Raw genomic sequence first — 23,298 nt, forward strand, 5'->3', positions numbered from 1 at the left:
GAAAGAAAGACCAAGGTAAAATATACACAAATTAACAACAGAGAAATTTATTAGTAAAAACATTGCCAATGATGACAAAGAAAGTTTAAGCATAGTTCTCTGCCTAGTCTCCAGCCCCAATTTTTAAAAGTTGGAGATTTGGACCACTGAAGTTTTCAAGTTAATAAGATGATGTCTTAAGGTCTTCCATGAAAACTTCCATACTATACAAATTCTAAAATTCTATAGAGCCAGAGAAAGAAACCTTTTTAACCTTGATTCATACTTGCAACATCTCTAGCTTGAGAAGTGATGTGGTGACTGATGAATTTAGTCACTAAGTTGACTCTTGCAACCCCATGGACTGTAGTTGCCTGCCAGGCTCCTCTGTCCAGGGGTTTCCCAGGCAAGAATACTGGAGTGGGTTGCCATTTCCTTCTCAAGGGGATCTTCTCTACCCAGGGACTGAACTCAAGGTTCTTGCACTGCAGGCAGATATTTACTGCTGAGCCACCAGGGAAGCCCAAGTTCAAATCAATTTTTTTTTGGCAGAAAAAGCGTTAACAAGTATTATAAACTAATGGCATGGATCATCTCAAATTCTTAAAAACAACAGGTGAACATTGCCATCCTTAATACTTACTGTGTAGCACATCATTTACTGTATAGCACAAGGAACTCTGCCAACTATGTAGAAAGAGTATGTGTAACTGATTCACTTTGCTGTTCAGCAGAAACTAATACAACCTTGTAAATCAACTATACTCCAATAAAAATTAATTAAAAAAGACTAACGATCAACAGTAATAACTAGGTTTTTAATTAAGATTATTTATTATATTTAACGCAGAGCAATGGTATGCCTGATAAGGATGATAAATTCCAAAAATAATCATGTCATATAAATCACTGTACGTGAATGCTTAAGAGATTAGCAATTTAAATAATCAAATTATTATCTGCAAGGGGAAGAACAGAATCTCATTTATCTGGCTTTGCTCCTGAGGCCCAGCCATGTATTAACTACCTATTTGACATCTCAATGTCTATCAAGCATTTACAACTTATTAGGTACAAAATAAAGGTGTTCATTTTTCTCCTCTAACCTGTATTGCTGAAGTCTTCACTATTTCAGCAAACACTACCAACCAATCAGGTACTCAAAGCCAACTCCATTAACAGCACTGACAGTTCTACCCCTTAAGTACCTTATCCACTTTCTTGTCCATTTCAGTGCTTCCATCCTAACCCAAGGATGTTATTTCTGTTATTTCTCACTCGGAGTGTAGTAGCCCAACTCACTCTCTATCTGCTTCCCTATATCCATTCTCCACACAGCTGGCCAGAGGGAGTGTGGGGAATTCAATCGTGCAAATCCTTTACTGATCTCTTCAATAGCTTCCTTTGACTTTGAACAGAACCCAAACTTCATACTATGGTCTGTGGATGTGTGCCACTCACAGTTGGAGTGTGTCCAACTCCTTGGGATCCCATGGACTGTAGCCCATCCAGCTCCTCTGTCCATGGAATCTCCAGGCAAGAATAGTGGAGTGGGTAGCCATTCTCTTCTCCAGGGGCTCTTCCTGACCCAGGGATTGAACCCAGGTCTCCCCCATTGCAGGCAGATCTATGAGGTCCTGAGAAATCCTGACTCTTCAATCCCTTATCATGTAATTCCACCCTCTGCCGGTACTAGTCCTCATGACTGCCAAGGCCACCTCTATCTCCTGAACTGCATTTGCTGTTCTCTCTCCCCAGAAAGCTTTTTTCCTAGTTCTGCACACATTTAGGTTGTTTTCATCAACCAGACCTCAGCTCAAATAACTTCATCTCAAGATTATTTTTCCTTGATCATTTAAAGAGCCTTCACCAATCATTCTGGTTAGCTCCTTCATAGTATTTATGAACTGTTAATCATCCTGTTTCGTTGTTTTTATAATTATTACCCTGCTGCTGCTAAGTCTCTTCAGTCGTGTCCGACTCTACGTGACCCCAGACAGCAGCCCACCAGGCTCCGCGGTCCCTGGGATTCTCCAGGCAAGAACACAACCCTCCTTATAATGTAAACTCCATTAGGGCAGAAACCTTGCTTCTCTTGCTTACAACTCTCTATACTGTACTCAACACACAGATACTCATTAGTAAATGAATATCCATTAATGGACTATTTCACATAAACACACTGCTTTAGGTAACATTTAATCATTTTGGATTACTATCTTTCCAGAAAATAAACTTATTCTGGTGATGGATAAATAACCAGCATGACCATCTATTACTATGTTATTATATTGTTAAGTATTTAGAGTTAAGGGGCTGAAGTTGGGACTCTAACTGGCTCTCTGATGTCCACAACTCCTCAAGTGGACAGTCTATAGGTGAGTGTCTGATATTTTCCGGTCACTATTTTTGTCCTGGAGGTGAGCAGAGGTAAGGGACACATTTATAGTTCAAGCTTGTAGAAGAGATTCTTCTTTTCTCCCCACAAGTTGCTCGGTTTGATGCTGGCAGCTGTCTCCCCAAGTCTAAGGATAAAGAGCATACTCCAAGGACTGCAAGAGGGAGAGACCAAAGAAACTCGAGTCCTTGATGACATGAAAAAACTACTGGTTCAAGGAATCCTAGAACCTCTCCTACCTTTAAATGTCAGTTGCACTTTTGTTACTTAAGGGAAAAGGAACCTGGCAGGGGACCCTTCACAGAAGAACTACTTCTCTTTTTAAAGTTTCTGACTACCTTTTTTAGAGCATTTCTGGCTCCATGAAAGGCTGTCGGCCATCACTTCTAACTGTTCTCTGAAAAGACATTGTAGTGTAACAAAGTTTTAGAATAGGGCATTAAATCTTTGCCCTCCTGCTTATCATCTGTGACTGAAAAAAAAAAATCACTTAACCTGTGAGCCTCAGGATTTTTATTTTTTCAATTAGCAGTACCTAACAGAACTGCATTATCATCACGAAATTGCCTTTACCTAACACATTAAATAACTACTATAATACTTTAATAATGACCAGCACTTTATAATCCTCAGAAGTTGGTAGCATCCTAGAGGGAGGGGGATACATTTTAAATCTTTCCCAATGCCTGCCACACAGTCAGCACCCAGTAATTATTTGAAAAATGAATTAGTGAAGTAATTAATGGTTAACAGTGTGTCTGCCAGTCACTCAGTCATGTCCGACTCTGTGATCTCATGGACTGTATAGCCTGCCAGGCTCCTCTGTCCATGGAATTCTCCAGGCAAGAATACTGGAGTGGGTTGCCATTCCCTTCTCCAAGGGATCTTCCTGCTCAGGGGATTAAACCTGGGTCTCCTGCATTGCAGGTAGATTCATTACCATCTGAGCCACCAGGGAAGCCCAATTAATGGTATAAACCAGTACATAATCATCATCAAATTACTGCCAAATTTCTGAGAATAATATCCACGTAGAGTTTACTTTGTATGTTAGAGATTTTTAATTTTCACATAAAGTTATTTTAAACACCCCACCCTTACCCCCTCATAACTTATTTCTCTTACAGCAGACCAACTGGATGTATGTATTGCCCAAGGTCACATTCTCAAACAGACTGTCCATCTAAAGCTCACCTGTTAAACCAGCAGGATATGAACTTGGCACCACTGAAAACGAGGAAGATGCTCCTCCAAAAGGTGTCACTGCCGAGGACCCTCCGAATGGTGTCATGGAGAGGTTGCTGAAATTGACAGATGTGCTCTTTGTGGAGGATGTTGGTGCCACCGCAGTGTGTTCTGCTCCATAATGGCTGACTCCTGTACTGACCGGTTCTGGCGTGTTTTCTGGTCTATATTTAATGGATGGACTTTTGTTCTCTTTACTTTTAATGCAGCCCATTATCAAGCCTACAAAGGTGATAAGGCAAACTGTGAGAAGCAGTTAACATAAAGGATACTTCAAAAGAGGCATACTTTAATAGTTGCCTTTAAACCGGGCATTTCTCTCCTGCAAAATAAGAAACAATAACAAATAAACCAAAAAATCCTAGGCAGCTAAAAATAAAGTCTCTACTCCTCATTTATTTTTATTATAGTTCTGCTAACATATTATTCTAATCATGTCATTCTCCAGCTCAATCACCTTTAATGGCTCAACGACAACATGCCACAGTGTACTGGAAAAACCGTGGGCTCTGAAGTCAGAAGCCAAAGTCTGAATCCTGGCTTCCTACTTTCCAGTGGAATGATTTCAGGTATGTTGCTTAACTTCGCTGCAACCTGAGTGCCTTGAAAAAGGAGAACAACAATATCACCTACTTCATAAGGTTTTCCATAAGAAGTAAGTTTATTTATCACAACTTCTAGACCATCTCTGGTACACAGCAGGTACTAGCAAATTCTGGCCGTTTTTCTTTTACCTACACCAGTGCTGTGTAACAAACAGAATCCGAGCTGTATCTATAATTTTAGATTTCCCAGTAAACACATTTAAAAACTAAAAACAGGTCAAATTAATTTTAGTAATATGTATTTCAACATGTCATCAGTATGAAAAATGCTAATGAGATTTTTACACTCTTCTTTTGTACTAAATCAGAGAAATCTGGTGTGTATTTTAAACTCACAGTACATTTCAATTTGGACCAAGCACATCTCAAGTGCTCAACAGTTGTATGTGGCTAGTGGCTACTCCACTGGACAGTGCAGTGCTATATATTTTCCCTATTGATGGACACACCCTCAGTGCTTGCCAAATCTGACTTCAGTCTATCTTTCCCACTTTACCTCCCATCATTTCCTCACTTATCTTATGCATAAAAGAGAAACAGTCTCAGATCTCGGAGTTGGAATGTCTTTAGATCACTATCTTAAAACCGGTATATTCAGAAGACCTGACAGTAAAACACAGTATAGGAACATGACTGGGACTGAAAGCTTAAGTAACTACTAAAAACACTATGAGAGAATGATTAGCTAAATATATGAAAGTCAGTTGCTTCTGAAAGTGTTCCATTCCGTTCCGTTGCTCAGTCGTGTCCGACTCTTTGCAACCCCGTGGACTGTAGCCTACCAGGCTTCTCCGTCCATGGGATTCTCCAGGCAAGAATACTGGAGTGGGTTACCTTTTCCTTCTCCAGGGGATCTTCCCGACCCAGGGATCGAACCCGGGTCTCCCGCATTGGAGGCAGATGCTTTAACCTCTGAGCCACCAAAGTGTTAGAAGGAACTAAAGGTAGGTTGGTTCATAATGTGGTAGTTGGAAAACAAAAGCCTTTAAAGCATAACGTGAAAGTTTCCAGAAACCCTGAAGGAAAAGACGAAGAGATATATGATTAACTTGGGGATGGGGGGCAGGTATGGGCACAGAAACTTTTAAGTGAAACTAAAGACATGAGAAGTAGGGAAAAGGTCTCTGTACTTGCTCATGTTCTTACTTGCTCTCGCAACACAGGAATGTACCATATAAAAATTAGTTGAGGTTCTTAATATAGACAAGGGCTCCCCTTTTGGCTCAGCTGGTAAAGAATCCATCTGCAATGTGGGAGACCTGGGTTTGATCCCTGGGTTGGGAAAATCTCCTGGAGAAGGGAACAGCTACCCACTCCAGTATTCTGGCCTGGAGAATTCCATGGACTATATATATAGTTAGTCCAGGGGTTGCAAAGAATCGGACACAACTGAGCGACTTTCATTCACACAATATAGACAATTCTTACACATGAGAAAATATACATAGCCCCTTAGAAAAATCTGAATGCCTATCAAGAGGCAATTCACAAAAGAAACACAAAAGGCCAACTAGCATATGAAGACATGTCCAATCACCCCAGTCTTCAAATAAATGCAAATCTCTAAAGATATCCTTTTTGCTTATCAGATTGGCAAATTCTGACTCAATACTCAAGGTTGAGGCATGAATTTTAATCAACAATCAATATATACCCCCAAAATACATTAAGCTGCAAAAAATATTTAAAAATCTGTACAGAGGATTTTCAATATTACCAATATCTGAAGCCTAAATATTAAGAAAATATTTTAATAAAGACACAGACTTTGAAAAAACAGCAGTTGTATGATGGAGAAAAAATTATGAAAGCCAGAATGAGTGCTAACTTAAACTGGAAAACAAACCAATTGAAATACATCATTTCACAACCGAAGTTACTGTACTCCTCAGTTCAGTTCAGTTCAGTCGCTCAGTCGTGTCCGACTCTCCGCGACCCCATGAATCACAGCATGCCAGGCCTCCCTGTCCATCACCAACTCCCGGAGTACACTCAAACTCATGTCCACAGAGTCGGTGATGCCATCCCCACCCTCATTTTCATTTCCAGCTTTCTAAGTTCCTCATTTTCACCTTTTTTTCACTCAGGATTCCTGTTAAGGTCTTTTCTTCCCGTAAGACATCACTCCTAACTTAACACTTCCTCCAAAACCACATCACTTCTAACTTGACTCTTCCTCTGTAAGTTCTGTTTCCCCCTCACCCTTCCAATTTTCCATTACTTCTCTTAACCTGTCCTCCAGTTTCTTTTTCTTAATCCAGAATCTCTGGTCCAACTAGTCACAAATATACAGGAGCCATCACTGCTGCCTACCTCTTTTAGAAATATAATTATAAATGTGGAATGTGACTTACATTTTTAAGTAATCTTCAGGTGTAAAATGTATTTAAAAGATTTTAATGGATTCTCTTAAAAAACATAACATGATTTAAAATAAGTGAAAGCCTCTTTCAGGTTCCAAGCTACTAGCTTTACAGATATATTATTTATTAATAACATATATTTATTAGACACTATAAAGGGAGCCAAAGATGGCAAGAAATGGTTCTTTTTCTTTAAAAAGGTCGCAAGTACGTGTAAGAAAAATCATAGTATTGTACAATGTGAAAACCCTGGAGGAGGGCATGGCAATCCACTCCAGTATTCTCACCTGGAGAAGCCCATGGACAGAGGAGCCTGATAGGCTATAGTCCATAGGGTTGAAAAGAGTTGGACACGACTGAAGCGAATTAGCACACATGTATGCATGCACAATGTGAAAACTGCCAGAGTGAAAACAAAAAATGCCAGAGCAGAGGTATATACAAACATGTCGGGAATACCACTGAAGTTATCAGCTCTGCTTTGAGAGCTTGGGAAAGAAAATTCTGCAGACGGTGGCACTGAGCTAGGTTTTGAAGGGCTGGAGATTTAGGAAAGAATATTCTAGAAGGAATGAAGTGTGAAGAATGGCTCCAACGTTTGGAAAAGCAAGGTATATCAGGGAACAGAAAACTTTGTGGCAGAAATATAAGGGGGGTGTTTTTGAGAATGGTGGGATAGGCAGCTAGTTAGAGGAGAATTTACATACACAGAGGGTTATTTGCTAAGCAGTAACTTTTAGATTTATCCAGGGAACATTGGAAAGTTGAGATCCTTAAAAAGCTGAAAAGCAGAAAATATGTGTTTGAGTGGAAATACGAGTTATAGACTGGAAAGAAATAATGATGGCAGTTAAGTCAAGTCATAAAACTACTGCAAAATCCACGTGAGGAAGTACAAAAGCAAGAATACTGTGGGGCCAAAGGTGAGGGGGAGATGAGAGGTCAACACTAAACACAATAATCAAGTGCAGATGAGTGGCTGGTTATGGGTGGGTGTGAAGAAAAAGGAGTCATTTATGCGCTCCCTACAATTTATCGGACACTTTAAAAGTAGTGACTATCTGTGTGCTAAAGGGCTGGAGGACTCCAAAGTTTCTAGTTCGACTGAACGGAAAGCAACACCATAACGGAGGCAGAGAAAAGAGGAACAGGTTTTTCTGGACCAACGTGTTCGGTTTCGGAAGTCAGTTTCAGGGGCCTGCCGGGAGTGATGGTGCAAAACCAAGTGGGGGACTGACAATAAAATCTAAAACTCACAATGAGGCAGAAACCAGAGATAAAGTAAATGAAAATATTTTCACAGTGTTATCACACCTTTTGGAGATAACAAAACTCACCCAAGGTACAGATTTGGAGGGGTGTGAGAAATTAATACAGTGTTGCAGGACACCTAGAGATAAGGGATAGGCAGGCAAGGAAATTAGGAAGCAGCAATTATGAGTCGGGAGTGCTTTCATAAACATCAAAACATAACTGGAAAGGATTGTCACTGATCTCAAGATGGGGCAGTTTCAACTGTCTCTTAGCACTTTTTCCCTTAAAAGAAATACGGTAATGAGCTAAGTGTGGGTAACATATAATTCTTTTTGTTAGTTTGAAGTATTTAATACATTTTTAACAAGTAGAATAGTAAAGTGGGAACAGTGAGATAAGACTTTCAAGAAGAAAATGGCTAATAATGGTAAAGACCAACATGAAATCAAGTGGCATTTAAACCGATTTTAAAAGGCCAGCTGATTAATAATCAGGAGCTCACTGATGACTTTCACAAGAGCATTTCTTAGCATCATGAACAGATTGCAGCAAAGTGAATAATAAGTTTAATAACTAGCCCATGAAAATATGGTAAATTCTGGAATGCAACATCTTCGCAAATTGGGAATGTACACTTTTTAAAAATTTTAACTGACTGATGATTGCTTTACAATATTGATTTCTGTCATACATCAACACAAATTAACCACAGGTATACATGTGTCCCCTCCCTCTTGAATTTCCCTCCTAACTCCCACCCCGCTCTAGATTATTACTGAGCCCCAGTCTGAGTTCCTTGAGTCATACGGCAAATTCCCACTGGCTATCTATTTACATGTGTTAGCGTATCTGCTTCCATGCTACTCTCTCCACCCACCTCACCCTCTCTTGCCTCTCCCTCCTCTTGTCCGTAAGTCTGTTCTCTCTGTCTGCATCTCCACTGCTGCTCTGTGAATAGGTTCATCAGTACCATCTTTCTAGATTCCACATATATACGTTAATATATGATATTTGTTTTTCTCTTTCTGACTTCACTCTGTGTAAGAGGCTCGCTAGGTTCATCCACTTCATTAGAACTGACTCAAATGAGAGAACATACACTTTTTATCAAAATGTTTTCTATGATTCCTTTGTCTAGCTCACAGGTCCTTTCTTTCACAGTCGCAGAGTAATCTACTTCAACAGAGTTACTCAACAGCCATTCTCCTCCTGCTTTGATAAAAGAACCTTGATTTTGTTCCCTTTCCTCCCACTTGACAAGTCCTTCATTTGTCCAGCCTCAGGAAGTAAATAATGACTGATTTAAGCCACTCATACAGTCGTATCCCTTTGCCAGTTAACCGTGTAAGCCACGAACATGGGCTTCCAGGAAGTTTTTCTCACTTGTAAAAAGGAATACAAGACGGAAACATTCCACTTCCATTCCTGAGATGTTATTACTGTTCTTGCCTAAATCTGAGACTACAACACACCCGCATGAGAGGACACGAACACACTGGAGAGGGAGTGCAGGAAGAGAAAGGAACTGGCTCCCTGACGCTGCTACTCAGGTACTGAACTGTGTAACCCTGTAACTCAATGAAATAACCCAAAGAAACACTCCAAAAATCTCATTCAGTTCAGTTCAGTCTCTCAGTCGTGTCCGATCCTGTGATCCCGTGAATCACAGCACGCCAGGCCTCCCTGTCCATCACCAACTCCCGTTCACTCAAACTCATGTCCATCGAGTCGGCGATGCCATCCAGCCATCTCATTCTCTGTCGTCCCCAAAGTATCTATTGTAAAGGTCACTTTTCTTGTTTGGTTTTCAGTTGCAGTTGAAAGGATCTTAAATAATAAACTACTCAAATCACATGACAATGGTTAATACATTAAATTCCTTTTCAACATATCCAGGTACAACAGCTTTGAAAAAAATTATCTTCTCTCAAAGCATCTACATAAAGTCTGAGCTATCCTCAAAGTATTTACATAAATCTGTAAAATTTATAGTCTATAAAGGTAAACTTATATTTTGGGGGGGGACTTCTCTGGTGGCCAGTGGCTAAGATCTCATGTTCCCAATGCAAGGGGCTTGGGTTCGATCCCTGGTCAGGGAACTGGTTCCCACATGTTGCAACTAAGAGTTTGAATGACACTACTAAAGATCCAGCAAGCTGCAACTATGCCCTGGTGCAGCAGCCAAATAAAATACAATTAAAAAACTTTTTTAAGCAAACAATTTCATACTGATATTTACTTGGGCATAAAGTGCACAAATATTTTGCTGAAAAAGAAGGCTTTACCTCAATTTGAATGTTGTTACTTTAAGATTTTCTGATAAATATGAATTTAAAATTTAGATTATGGAAATTTCTTCCCTTAGACCCTTGCAGATAGTCTTTCTTAAAAAAATTTTTTTTAAATCAACTTTAAGGTATAATTTACATACAATAAAACACACCCATTGAAAGTATATAGTTCAGTTGAGTTTTGGCAAATGTCTATTATAACTGTGTGGTCAATACTATAACTACAATATAGAATATTCCAATCACCCCCAAAAGATTCTGTTGTACCCTTTTCCCAATTAACCTAACCCCCAACCCCAGCCCTAGGCAACCACTGATTTGTTTTCTCTAACTACAGATTATCTTTTCTAGAGTTCCATATAAATAGAATAATTCTATATATAGTCGTCTTTGTGTCTGGCATGTTAACTAGCCATTGTGGAGGCAGCCATGCTCACCACTGTACCACCAACACTTTACTAGGCACTGTGTAGCTGAGATACTTCCATACTGTTGCCTATATAGGTAGTTCATTAATTTTTACTGCTAAGTAGAATCCCACCATAGACCATAACTATTTATCCATTCACTTGCTGAGGCTACTTGGGTTGTTCCAGTTTGGGGCTGTTATAAATAAAGCGGCTGTCAACAGTCCCACACAAGTCTTTGGGAGGGTAGATACGTGTCCTTCTCCCCTCCCCGCTCCTCGTATCCATCAATTCCTAGAAATGGAACTGCCTGATCATATAAAGTTAAGCATGACGATAAGAAGCTACTAAACCGGTTTCCATAGTGACTGGTACCATTTTGCATCCCCACCAGCAATGAAGGTGAATTAGCTACAACAACATGGAATTCCTGCAACTGCCGAGATGGTTGCCCTGTTCCTGCCGTTGCACGCCCTCACAGGCTTTTCTCAAAGTATCGGGCCTAGCCTTTTCTTTCTTTCTTTCTGAGTATTTTATTAACTTATTTTGGCTGCACTGGGTCTTTGTTGCTGCCCATGGGTTTTCTCGAGTTGCGACTAAAGGGCTCAGTAGTTGTGGTGCATGGGCTTAGTTGCCCTGAGGCATGTGGAATCTTCCTGGACCACGGATCAAACCTGGGTCCCCTGAACTGGCAGGCAGATTCTCACTCACTGGACTACCAAGGAAGCCCAAGCTAGCGTTTTCAATTACAAATCATTTCACATCACTCCGTGCCACAATCCATCCAAGACCTTGTGTCGCACTCAGAATAAAAGCCAAAGTTCTTACAATGGCTTTCAAGCTCCCACTGTGGAGCTCCCAACACTTCTCCTACCTCATCTCCCACAACTCTGCCCTTACTTGCCCCACAGCCTTGTTGTCCTTCAGATGGGCCAAGCAACCCCCATGTTGAGCCACTGAACCCTCTCTCTGCCTGGAAAACTCTTCAGCTGCATAACTGCCTGGCTTGCCCCTCAGCCTCTCCAGGTCTCTGCACTGCGATCACCTTCTCAAGAACGTCTCTGACCACCCTCCATAAAGCAGCAACGCGACACTCCCCAGAGCACTGCCTACTTCCCTTTATTTTTTGATAACATTGACACTACACAAAACGTAAGGGCTGAGAGCACAGACTGTTTTCGTTGTTTGTTTACTGGATGTACAGAACAGTGCTTAGGAACACAGACTTTAGAAACAGAATGTTTGAGTTCAAAGTCTGAGTCCACTGCTCAGCAGCTGTGGGACTTTTGGCAAGATACTCAACATTTCTGTGCCTCAGTTTCCTCATCTGTAAAATGTGAATAATAAAAGCAAGACCCAAAGGTTACTGTGAGGATTAAATGAGTGAATCTATGTAATGTGCCTACAACAGTGCTGGCATATAATAACCACTAATGTTTGCTATGATGGTAATGACTCTAAGGATAACGCTGGCTTTCCCCTCCAGAATATAAGACTGGGCTTTTTTTTTTTAAATTTTACTGAGGTATAACACATATGCAGAAAAGTAAATATAACCAACGTACAGCTCAATGAATGAGCACAAACCAAACACCAATGTACTTATCACCCAGATCAAGAAACATGGCTTAACTACCACCAACCATCCTACTGGAAATATATGTGAGAGTAGATTGCAGGGTCACAGAGTGTTTCCAGAGTGCTGGAGCAATTTATAACCCATCAGCAGATTAGGAGAGTTGTCAGCACTTCCCATTTTCACCGAAACTTGGTATTTTCAATCTTTTAAGATGTATCTGTTCTGGTGAGTGTGTAGCGAGTGGTCTCTCACTGTGTTTTAAAATTTCATGTTCATAATTATTAATGAAGTGAGCACCTTTTTGTATGTTTATTCCCCACTTCTCTTTTGTGAAACGTCTATTCAAAACACTTATTCACTTCTGTACAGGACTGTCTCTTTTTATTGATCTATAAGGCATTCTCTGTAGTATTCCCAGAACCTAGAAAAGAGTGCAAGTGTTAGTCACTCAGTCCTGTCTGACTCTTTGTGACCCCATGGACTGTAGCCCACCAGGCTCTTCTGTCCATGGGATTTCTAAGGCAAGAATACTGGAATGCATTGCCATTCCCTTCTCCAGGGGATCTTCTTCACCCAGGGACTGAACCTGAGTCTCCTGCATTGCAGGCGGAGCCATCAAGGAAGCCCATTAATAGCTGCAATGCAGGAGGCTGGGGTTCAACCCCTGGGTTGGGAAGATCCCTTGGAGAAGTGAATGGCTACCTACTGCAGTATTCTTGCCTGGGAAACCCCATGGACAGAGGAGCCTGGCGGACTACAGTCCATGGGGCCACAAAGGGTCCCATATCCAACCCAAGGAGGTTCTAATGTGACTAATTTTTATAAAGGAAACCTCTGTCTAGAACCTTGTCGAAGACAAGTCTTTCAAGGGCCTCCTACTACCTAGAGAATAAGAACCCAGCTCCTTAACTTCCCCAATTTACTTTCCCAACCACTTGCTAATCTTCCAAATATAGATCTGGGGTTGGGGGACACAAAAAAGCCAATCAGACTTTACTATTCGAATCAGAGAGCAGAGACTGTCCTTCAGGCAGAGTAACAGGATGTGCGAAAGCTCACAGAGAGGGGAGAACGAGGTGGGCTTTTGAAATCCTAGTTTGGTGCTGAAGTACAACCTGGAAAAGCACGAAGGGGAAAGATGAGACCAGAAGAGACAGCAACAGGGGAGAGAGCCTGTACTACAAGCATCTTCTGCTTCCTTCTGCTCAACACAAACTGCTCTAGATGCATGAGTATTCATTTAACTTTTGTTGAAAGAATAAATCACTGAAGCGTAACTTGATTCTGACATATTCTTTTCAACAACTTGCCTAACATTTGTTTCTCTCCAAAGGGCCAAGCATAGCAAGCATTCTAGAAATACTTGTAGGTTTTCCATTTCCTTATCAATTCCATAAGTCAGAAGTTTCTCAAATGTGTATCAGGCACTTATATATCAGAGTTACCTACATGGTATCAGAACCTTCTTTGTAACAGCATGTTTCGCAGAGCCGGAGCAAACTTGAGACGGCCTGTAAAGCACATCCAGCTCAGTCATTAGCAAGCAGCACTTCACACTGTAAGCTATGTTAGGGTATTTTGTTTTGATGATATTTTACACAGTTTGACAGTATTTCGTGTTTCAAGAGTATTTTTTTATTATTCAATTTGATCCCATAATAATCCTAATGTTACAGAGCGGGAAAAGTAGGTATAACCTCCACATCGTTTATTTGAAGAACCTGAAGTCTGGGTGGGTGAAGTCACCTGCCCAAGGGGATAAAGCTAGAAGTGAGCACAGCTAGGGAACTGGGTCTAAATGTTAGGCTGTTCTCTTTCCCCCACCCATACAGCCTCTGGGGGTGCTTGAGCATACCATTTTCTCTTCTGTGACAAGTTATTAAATATCTGCCCGTCAGAAAATGCTACAAACATGATAACATTATTGGCAGTCAGCCTCGCTGCTCCACCCACAACACAAATCTACTAACTCTGAAAACTGCAACCCACCCCTCTCCACCATAACAATGTTGTTTTATTACTAGTGATAGTGACCAAACATTCTTGATGACTTATTTTTTGAACTAAAAAAAAAATTTAAATGTATATTATTTCTAGAGACTAACTCTTGCAAGTTAACCGATTGTGATATTATATGCTTTATCCAGCAAGGGGGTAAAAAGCTCTCATTTCGTGCTCTACAGATTGAAGACACAATCAGTGATCTTTTCTCTAAGCTTCATTTTCAAATCCCCACCCTTTAGCATAGAGTGCAGAAGATAAGCAGGACACAAAAGAACAGAAAACAGACGGAGAAGAGGAAACATCACACTGCTGAAGGGCGTGTACTCTGTCTAGTAAAAGCAAACAAAGAACTCAATTTTCCAAGAGCCAAAGGAGAATAGAAAGTGTGAGCAATGGAAAACTGAGCTTGCAGTCTCATTGACAGCAGTCTTCTACCATCTCCCCCCCACTTTTTTTGTACTTAGATACACAAACAACTGACTTTAAAGAAAAAGCCAACTCACTCTAAATTCTCGGTTACTCCCCATGGTTTCTTTAATGAAGTCTGGCATAGGATCAACCATACGGACTTGATGTAAAGAACACTTAAAATGCATTGTGTTAGAAAATATAGTGACAAATTACAAATTAATGGGAAACCCCAAGATATTTATTACTTGTATTTAGAAGTATCCTTCTCTCCATAAATTCAGTCAACTCTTAAAAAAAAATTTTTTTTTAAAATCTTCTCAGGTTTTCATGCTTCACCTACTGTTCTTTGTCAAGATTTTTGAGCTAGAAACTACAGTAAACAATTAGATACTACTATGAAGTCCTTATGGAATTTAAATGCGCCTCAGACATTGTATGGGTTCTTTCTGCATTGTAGTTTTAAACCTTAAAAATATATCATGCAACTATTTCTACAACAATGTATATACCCCTTCTGTTTATCGTTTTAAGACTCAAGAAAAGAAATTAAATACACACACATTTTTAGAAACATCAGTTTATAAAACTGACCTAGAACTCTTGCTTTCTCCAAATTCCTGTAATAATTTTTTTCCACTATGCTTCTGCTGTGACAATATTTTGAGTTTCAATGCCTGTGTTAGTCAATAGATTTAAAACTGCAAAGTTTAATTGGTAAATAAAACACACAACTGTAAAGATGAAATGAACACAGATCTGAAGAGAGGGAGCTTTTCGCAACAGAATTAACAGCAAGAAATTGTCAGGTGTGTTTCAAAAATTAAAATAAGTCACAAGGGGAGGAACGTGGGAAGAGTTCAGGGAAGCAAGGCGAGAAGTGAGTCAATTTAACCTGCTTCCACCCTTAGAGACCTGGAACCTTTCTGATCTTTGACACCCTTTGGTGCATGTCTTTTACCCTGCAAAATCACAGCCTTTTATAAGCAATAAGCAGAAGCTGGGTCCTTGCCTCTCAAACTCAGGCTAGCATTTCTAGTAGTAAGAGAGAAATTTTACAAAATACATTCTATCCGTATCCAATAATTTAACTGTAGCATGTACATATTATGCGGGTTTAAAACCACTGTTTATTTAAAATAGCTGCTTATTCTGAAATAATATTAGATGTATGGAAGAATTATAATCTTCTTTTAAAACCCTGTCCTTTTTAGCTTATTTTGCTACCTAACATCCCTTCTAAAACCAGATGTTATATTACTCCATGAAGGAAACAGTTTACTTTGCTTTAAAATGCTTGTTTCAAAATCTGAATTGTCAAATATGTGAAAAAGATATTTAAAACATTTTTAACTTCCACGAAGAAAATTCTGTCCTGTTAGCAATAATTTTTTAAACTATGGTTTTGTCCTATAATATGTACTTAACACATGTTTATTTTTCTCTTTCTTGGCATTGATTTTGAAGCAAACAAAAGCTAATACAAATCTCTAGATATCTACTAGGTAAAAGGGTATGTTAAGTACCAATTGTGCCTTTAAATAGGTCTGTTTTTTCTTCTAAAAATAGAAGTCTACAGAATAGTGGTAATTACACAGTAGAATGGCAAAGACAAGCAATGACTTTCTAGTGATTTGCTGGAAGTGAACATGACATTATTTTTTTTTAATATTAATGGAAAAGTCTTTCAGATTCTCTAAAGTATCAAAATTCACTAGATAACTACAGGCATTCCCCTCCAGAAACATCAACGGTGAAGATGAAAGACTAGTTCTATAATCTTTATATCCACTAGTCAAAATATCCACTCTCTGCAGGAGGCTTTGTTAACTGGGACAGCTGTCTTCCAGAGATCTCAAATTCATCACAGTCAAAATGGAACCTGCCATCTTTCCCACCAAAATCCACTCTTCCTTCTCTGTCACCAGGTCAGTGAATGGTGAGTACACTGTTCTAGTACCCCACTGCCTCAGTCAGACATGCAAGAGTCATTCTTAACTCACAACCCTCCCAGGCCCCACATATCCAGTCAGTCACTACTAACTGACCATATATCCTGTAATCTCCAACATTCCTCCACCTTCCCCTCAACTAATTACTACTTCTCTTGGCTATTAATCATTTACTGTCTGGATTATTGCAAAAATGTCCTTCGCTGACCTTCACTGCCTCCAGTATTAAGAGTTTCTTTAGTCTTTTCTAGGTGTAATGTGAAGGATGTTTTGTGTTTTCTGAAGAGAAAATCTATTAGGAACCTTCAATGTCCCTGTCCAATACTCTTTCGAATATAAAGTCTAAATTCCTTAATGTGAAATGGAAGCCCTTGCAGGATTTGCTTTATTTACCTCTCCTGGCTCATCTCTTTCCAACCATGTCCTTGCTCTCTGCATATGAATTTTTTTAAGATCCTCAAATGCACCATTTTATTTTCATAAATGCTTGCTACAACCTACCTCTCTCCTTACGGTCGGCTCAATGACTACTCAGCCTTTGGCTCTTAAAGGTTCAAGGCATCTTCCCTGACCTCCCATGTGCTCTTATAATACACTTCATTCCTTCCCCAAAGCATGCACTAAACTGCCACTGCCTGCGGGTCTCTGCTGTAGCTTGGCCTAGTGTCTAGCCCACAAATGATGGCCAATAAATATCTTTAGTGAGTGAGTAAGAATTGACTTTGGGATTAGACATACATTTCAATTCTGGTTCTACTTCTTTGTAGCTACTGGGATCCTTGATCAAATTACTTCATCTCTCCTAAAACCAGGTCCGCTCATTTTTCTAGAGGAATGACACCTATCTTGCAAGGTTGTGAGGATTTGGTTGTGAGGATTAGCTGATACTGTATATAGAGCAGCTACCAGTATCCTAACAAAAGCAAACGTTCGCTTTAGTTAAGACTATTCTGGCTACAAGGACAGAAATTCTGGCTACAAGGACAGAAATTCTGGCTACAAGGACAGAAATTCTGGCTACAAGGACAGAAATTCTGGCTACAAGGACAGAACTAGAGACAGATTAAGCAAAATGGGGGTTTTAAATAAAGGTTACAGCAGTGTCTCATGAAATCCAACCCAAGGTCGTAAGAAAAAAAGCTAGAATCAGGAGCCCAAGTCATAAACAGTTACTTTGTTCCTTTTCTCTCTTCCTCTTGGGTCCTCCTAGCTCTGCTCAGTTCAGTTCAGTTCAGTCGTGTCCGACTCTTAGCGACCCCATGAACCACAACACAAAAGGCCTCCCTGTCCATCACCAACTCCCGGAGTTCACTCAAACTCATGTCCATCGAGTCGGTGATGCCATTCAGCCACCTCATTCTCTGTCGTCCCTGTCTCCTCCTACCCCTAATCGCTCCCAGCATCAGAGTCTTTTCCAGTGAGTCAACTCGTCGCATGAGGTGGCCAAAGTATTGCAGTTTCAGCTTTAGCATCAGTCCTTCCAATGAACACCCAGGACTGATCTCCTCTAGAATGGACTGGTTGGATCTCCTTGCAGTCCAAGGGACTCTCAAGAGTCTTCTCCAGAACCACAGTTCAAAAGCATCAATTCTTCGGCGATCAGCTTTCTTCACAGTCCAACTCTCACATCCATACATGACCACGGGAAAAACCATAGCCTTGACTAGACGGACCTTGGTTGGCAAAGTAATGTCTCTGCTTTTTAATATGCTATCTAGGCTGGTCATAACTTTCCTTCCAAGGAGTAGTGTCTTTTAATTTCATGGCTGCAATCAGCATCTGCAGTGATTTTGGAGCCCAAAAAAATAAAGTCTGACACGGTTTCCACTGTTTCCCCATCTATTTCCCATGAAGTGATGGGACCAGATGCCATGATCTTCGTTTTCTGAATGTTGAACTTCAAGCCAACCTTTTCACTCTCCTTTTACTTTCATCAAGAGGCCTTTGAGTTCCTCTTCACTTTCTGCCATAAGGGTGGTGTCATCTGCATATCTGAGGTTACTGATATTTCTCCCGGCAATCTTGATTCCAGCGGGTGCTTCTTCCAGCCCAGCGTTCCTCATGATGTACTCTGCATAGAAGTTAAATAAGCAGGGTGACAATATACAACCTTGACGTACTCCTTTTCCTATTTGGAACCAGTCTATTGTTCCATGTCCAGTTCTAACTGTTGCTTCCTGACCTGCATACAGGTTTCTCAAGAGGCAGGTCAGGTGGTCTGGTATTCCCATCTCTTTCAGAATTTTCCACAGTTCATTGTGATCCACACAGTCAAAGGCCTTGGCATAGTCAATGAAGCAGAAATAGATGTTTTTCTGGAACTCTCTTGCTTTCTCCATAATCCAGCGGATGTTGGCAATTTGATCTCTGGTGCCTCTGCCTTTTCTAAAACCTGCTTGAACATCTGGAAGTTCACGATTCACATACTGCTCACTTCCTCCCAATTTCCCTCTTCTTTCCTCACCTCCTCCGCTCCTCCCTGCCTGTTCATCCCCCTCCTGTATTTGTCCTAGTTTCCCTCTTTCACCTGATCTGTCTCATCCTTTTCTCCTGTGGCACAATGGCTTTTGGGCTCTTCACATGCTGGAACATGGATGTCAACAGTTCCACTGTTACAATCTTCATTTTAGAGCCAGAGGGTTCTCAGTATCAATTTCAAATTCTTAAACGATTCTGGCCCCTACTGGGTCAGCTACCTGCCTCTGGGTTGGTCTCTATAGCCAAGAGGTGGGATCACCACCGAAAATAGCAGTTCCCTCTTTAACCATGAAATGGTGGAGAAGGTCCTAGAAAATGAGAGTCTTAGCAATCAAAATGCTTGGGGTTTATTCCATCATGTGAAAGCTATTAACATTTAGAGAGCATTGTTTTACTCATATGAATTAGCTCCAATAACAGTATATTAGTAATTAGTCAAATTTTAAGTTACACTTCTTTGATTTTAAATTTTATATGAATAAAAAGTGTGATATCAGCATATATAAAAAGAATTAACTCTTTATTTCTAACTTCCTGAACTTCTGATCTCAATAGCTAGTGATGCAAAACAGACTACAAAGGTTTATTTATTATTTCTTATTGCCACACTGGCAATAAAACATTTACTATAAAAATGTCATCATTAATAAATCCTCATTATCATGGATTCCACATTTGCAAAATAACCTGCTTGTTAAGATTTATTGCCAACTCCCAAACCAACGATAACTTTTGGTGCTTTGGTAGATTTTTGCAGATATGAGCAGAGCTGTGAAAAATGAGTTGCCAGATCCATACCTCCCCAACTCAAGGCAAACAAGGCTCTCATACTGTAAATAAGTATCCTTTCCACAGCTTATCTAGTGCCACTTTTCTTTTCTTTGCATTTTTGTTTTTTGTTGGTGATGTCACTTTCTATTTTTAAGGCCATACTGTACAGCATGGGGTATTGTAGTTTCCTAGCAAGGGACTGAACCTACCCCCCTGCACTGGGAGCCTGGAGTCTCAACCACTGGAACACCAGGAAAGTCCCATCACTGTTTAAAACAGGATCCCAGGCACTAATGCTGAAGTGCTGTCTACTGTTTCTAAGCACAAGAAGGCTGTGGTGTGCCTTCTGGAGAAAATGTGCTGGATAAGCTTCATTTAGAACCAAGTTATAGAGCTATTTTTAAGTTCAAGGTTACTGAATCAATAATATACATTAAATAAAGTGTGTCTTTAAACAGAAGCACACATAAAACATTATACGTTCATCAGTTGACAAAATGTTATAACCAGGGGCTTACAGGAACCTAACCTTGTATTTATTTCCTCTAAGCGCAATGGTTCAGTATTCACCAAACAAGTGTTCAAGGTGACCTTCTAGACTATAACTACTGCAAATAATGAGAAATGACTGTACATAACTATTTTGATAGAAAAAATTTTCATGAGTCTAAAGTTAAACTTTTTGAAAACTGATTACATATTGCTAAATTTCCCTCTAAGAATATACTTTTAAATAATATAATCTAAAATGTTTTAAAGTATTAAAGCATTTTAGATTATATTAAATATATTAAAAATGTATACTTATTTTTCTATTTTAAAAGTCTATCTTTAAACATATTAAAACCCTCCAACAATTTCTATACCACTTTTGCATTTGAGTGAATTAAAACTCATATGAGATGTTACATTGTATTGTTTTGCCCCAAACATAAAAGTATTGAATTTGCTAGCTATGTATTTAATTATCAATTACTAAAACAGAAATCAATAATGTAACAAATCAATAGGTAGTTAAGACATTCAAATTTTTTGTGTATCTAATTTTATATACATTTACTACATTTCATATTTTTTAATAAATGAGTAAAATAAGTAATACACATAAGGTAATACACTGAAACAGCTGCCTGATTAAGCATATAGGTAAAATAACAAATTTAATCATAATCAAATGTTTCTCCTGATTAGATGATGATAACTTCAAAAAGAGCTAACATTCACTGAACAGTATGTTATAGCTACTGAGCTTACACTTAAAATGGATTATCTCATCTAATTTTCAAAACACTCTTAAAAAAACAATTACTGTTACTTTCCTTTACAGACGCAAAACCTGATACACAGAGGGTTAAGTGACTTGTCCATCCAAGATTACACAGCAAGTAAGGCAGTAAGACTCCAGAGCTCCACGGTTTACCACGGTCAAACTGAACATCTTTAAAGTTTCAAGTTGTATAAATGTGTCTCTATTTTCTATTTTTCCATACTACCTGCAAGATATGGTCTGAGGTATTTATTACAAATGAAATTCCTTGCTCTGAATCCAGGTTTACTGAATTAGAATTTCTGGAAGCAGAACTTAGGAGCCTACATTTTAACAGACAGCCCCAGGTGATGAGCAGGCACTCATTTTTAAGTCATGATGAGAGCCACCATTGTTAAGTATATGACTAACCCCTTATTCCTATGCACGGATATTTAACATTCCATGAAACAAGTTAACTACACGTTGCATGAATGAATTTCTGACTGGACACAATTTTCTCCTGTTCTCATTTTTAAGTATTGACAACAAAATACTATATGCTATAAGAAATGGTACACAAAAAGTATTTTTTCAAGTTTTCCTAAATAAGATGAATACATAGTTTTTCATGATCCAAAATTTGCTTCAAGGAAGAAACAAAAACTGAAATTATAAAATAAAAATAACAAATTCCTACCAAATTAGTGAGCTACAGCCAAGGCTGTATTCAGAGCAAAATTCATAGCCTTACACACCTATTACTGAAAAGGAATTACTACAAATAAACTACTTAAAACTCAGGGAAAAACAAAACCAAGTGAAAGTGAAAGCCACTTAGTCCTGTCTGATTCTTTGTGACCCCATGGACTCTAGCCTTCCAAGCTCCTCTGTCCATGAAATTCTCCAGGCAAGAATACTGGAGTGGGTTGTCATTCCCTTCTCCAGGGGAACTTTCTGACCCATGGATCAAAGCCAGGTCTCCCACATTGCAGGCAGATTCTTTACCATCTGAGCCACCAGGAAAGCCCAAGTAGCCACTAGAAACACCAAAAGAGGATTTTTATTAGTAAATTATACTGAGATTTCTTTTCCTGCTATTTCTAATTAATTTTTCCTTTAACTTTATTTCATTATTATAATGGAAAAACTTATAATGCGATTTACAAATAAAAATCAATGAAACAGATAAACCACTAGATTTCATCTTAATCCAAACATGAAAAAGGAGAGTACACAGTTTTAGGTGTGAGAATACTAGAGTGATAGAGGATCTGAAAAACTATAAACAGGAACTTTGTACAACTCTCTTCTAATAAAGTTTTAACAACTAGATGAAAGAGGTGCCTATCTAGGCAAATGGAAATCAGTAAAATTAATTCAGCTAAAAAGACAAAAAAAAAAGGAAAGAAAAAAAGTTAGTAACTCAGTTAAAAGACAAGAGACCTAAATAAATCAATAAGCATGAAAACTCAGTGAAAAATTCTATGAAAAAAATTGTTAAACATGTTATGGGTAAATTACCTAACACTTGTCAAGAAGAAATTAGTTCTATGCTCGTTTGGGCTTCCCTGGTGGCTTATATGGTAAAGAATCCGCCCGCAATGCGGGAGACCTGGGTTGAACCTCTGGGTTGGGAAGAACCCCCGGAGGAGGGCATGGCAACCCACTCCAGTATTCTTGCCTGGAGAATCCCATGGACAGAGGAGCCTGGCGGGGTACAGTCCATGGGGTCAAAGAGTCGGACACAACTGACTGACTATGCTCTTTAATCTCTGGATGCTTCGAGAAATTCCCTTCTTACTTTTTACTGACATTCAATACCTGACACTGGTTTGGGGTCGCCATGGAACAAGCTGGGGAAACAGGGAAAGATCTAGTGAAGAGTTTCTAGGCCAATCTTCCCACTCTCAAGAATCTTCTCTTGGGAGGGCTGCTCACAAATATCAGTCCCTAGCAAATTAAGAGTTTTCTGAGGACGCACCTGCACTGAAAAGCCCTTACAATACCAGCCACCAACAACCAGTAGCAGCACTCTATCCTTGCCCATCACCAGATGTGACCACTGGCTGTAGTTTGTTTTTTTCAGACTTAAAATTTTTATTGAGAGTCTAGACCAGCCCAGAAAATGAAGTGCAAATAATAAAATGTATATTTTCTACTTTTTAATCTCAAAATACATTTAATTTGTCTTTTGATTTTTCTAATATTTTTGGTATAGAGATTTTCTAAGAGAGCGAGTGAGGCCATTTGTCTTTTTAGGGATGCAATTTTCTTAGTTCTAAATGTCTTTTCAACAAACATGGGGTAATCAAGAC

The 23,298-nt window shown here is 39.4% G+C and overlaps 1 protein-coding gene across 4 annotated transcripts in view; it reads right to left on the reverse strand.

The window, feature by feature from the left end:
* YES1 (YES proto-oncogene 1, Src family tyrosine kinase) overlaps positions 1–23,298 on the reverse strand; it is a 68,763-nt gene that overhangs the window by 20,401 nt on the left and 25,064 nt on the right. For 2 of the 4 annotated variants that reach the window (XM_055417131.2, XM_055417130.2), the window contains exon 2: positions 3,572–3,844. In XM_055417131.2, the coding sequence (XP_055273106.1) occupies positions 3,572–3,836 (265 nt within the window). In that variant the 5' untranslated portion in view covers positions 3,837–3,844. Of the gene's footprint in view, positions 1–3,571; positions 3,845–4,079; positions 4,979–5,061; positions 5,369–23,298 lie in introns of those variants that run through there. The other 2 variants (XM_055417133.2, XM_055417132.2) reach the window with 2 other exon arrangements.

Source organism: Moschus berezovskii, chromosome 28 (genome assembly GCF_049115385.1).
Source record: "Moschus berezovskii isolate FMDL1 chromosome 28, NW_MosBer_1.0, whole genome shotgun sequence".
Classification (NCBI taxonomy): Eukaryota; Metazoa; Chordata; class Mammalia; order Artiodactyla; family Moschidae; genus Moschus; species Moschus berezovskii.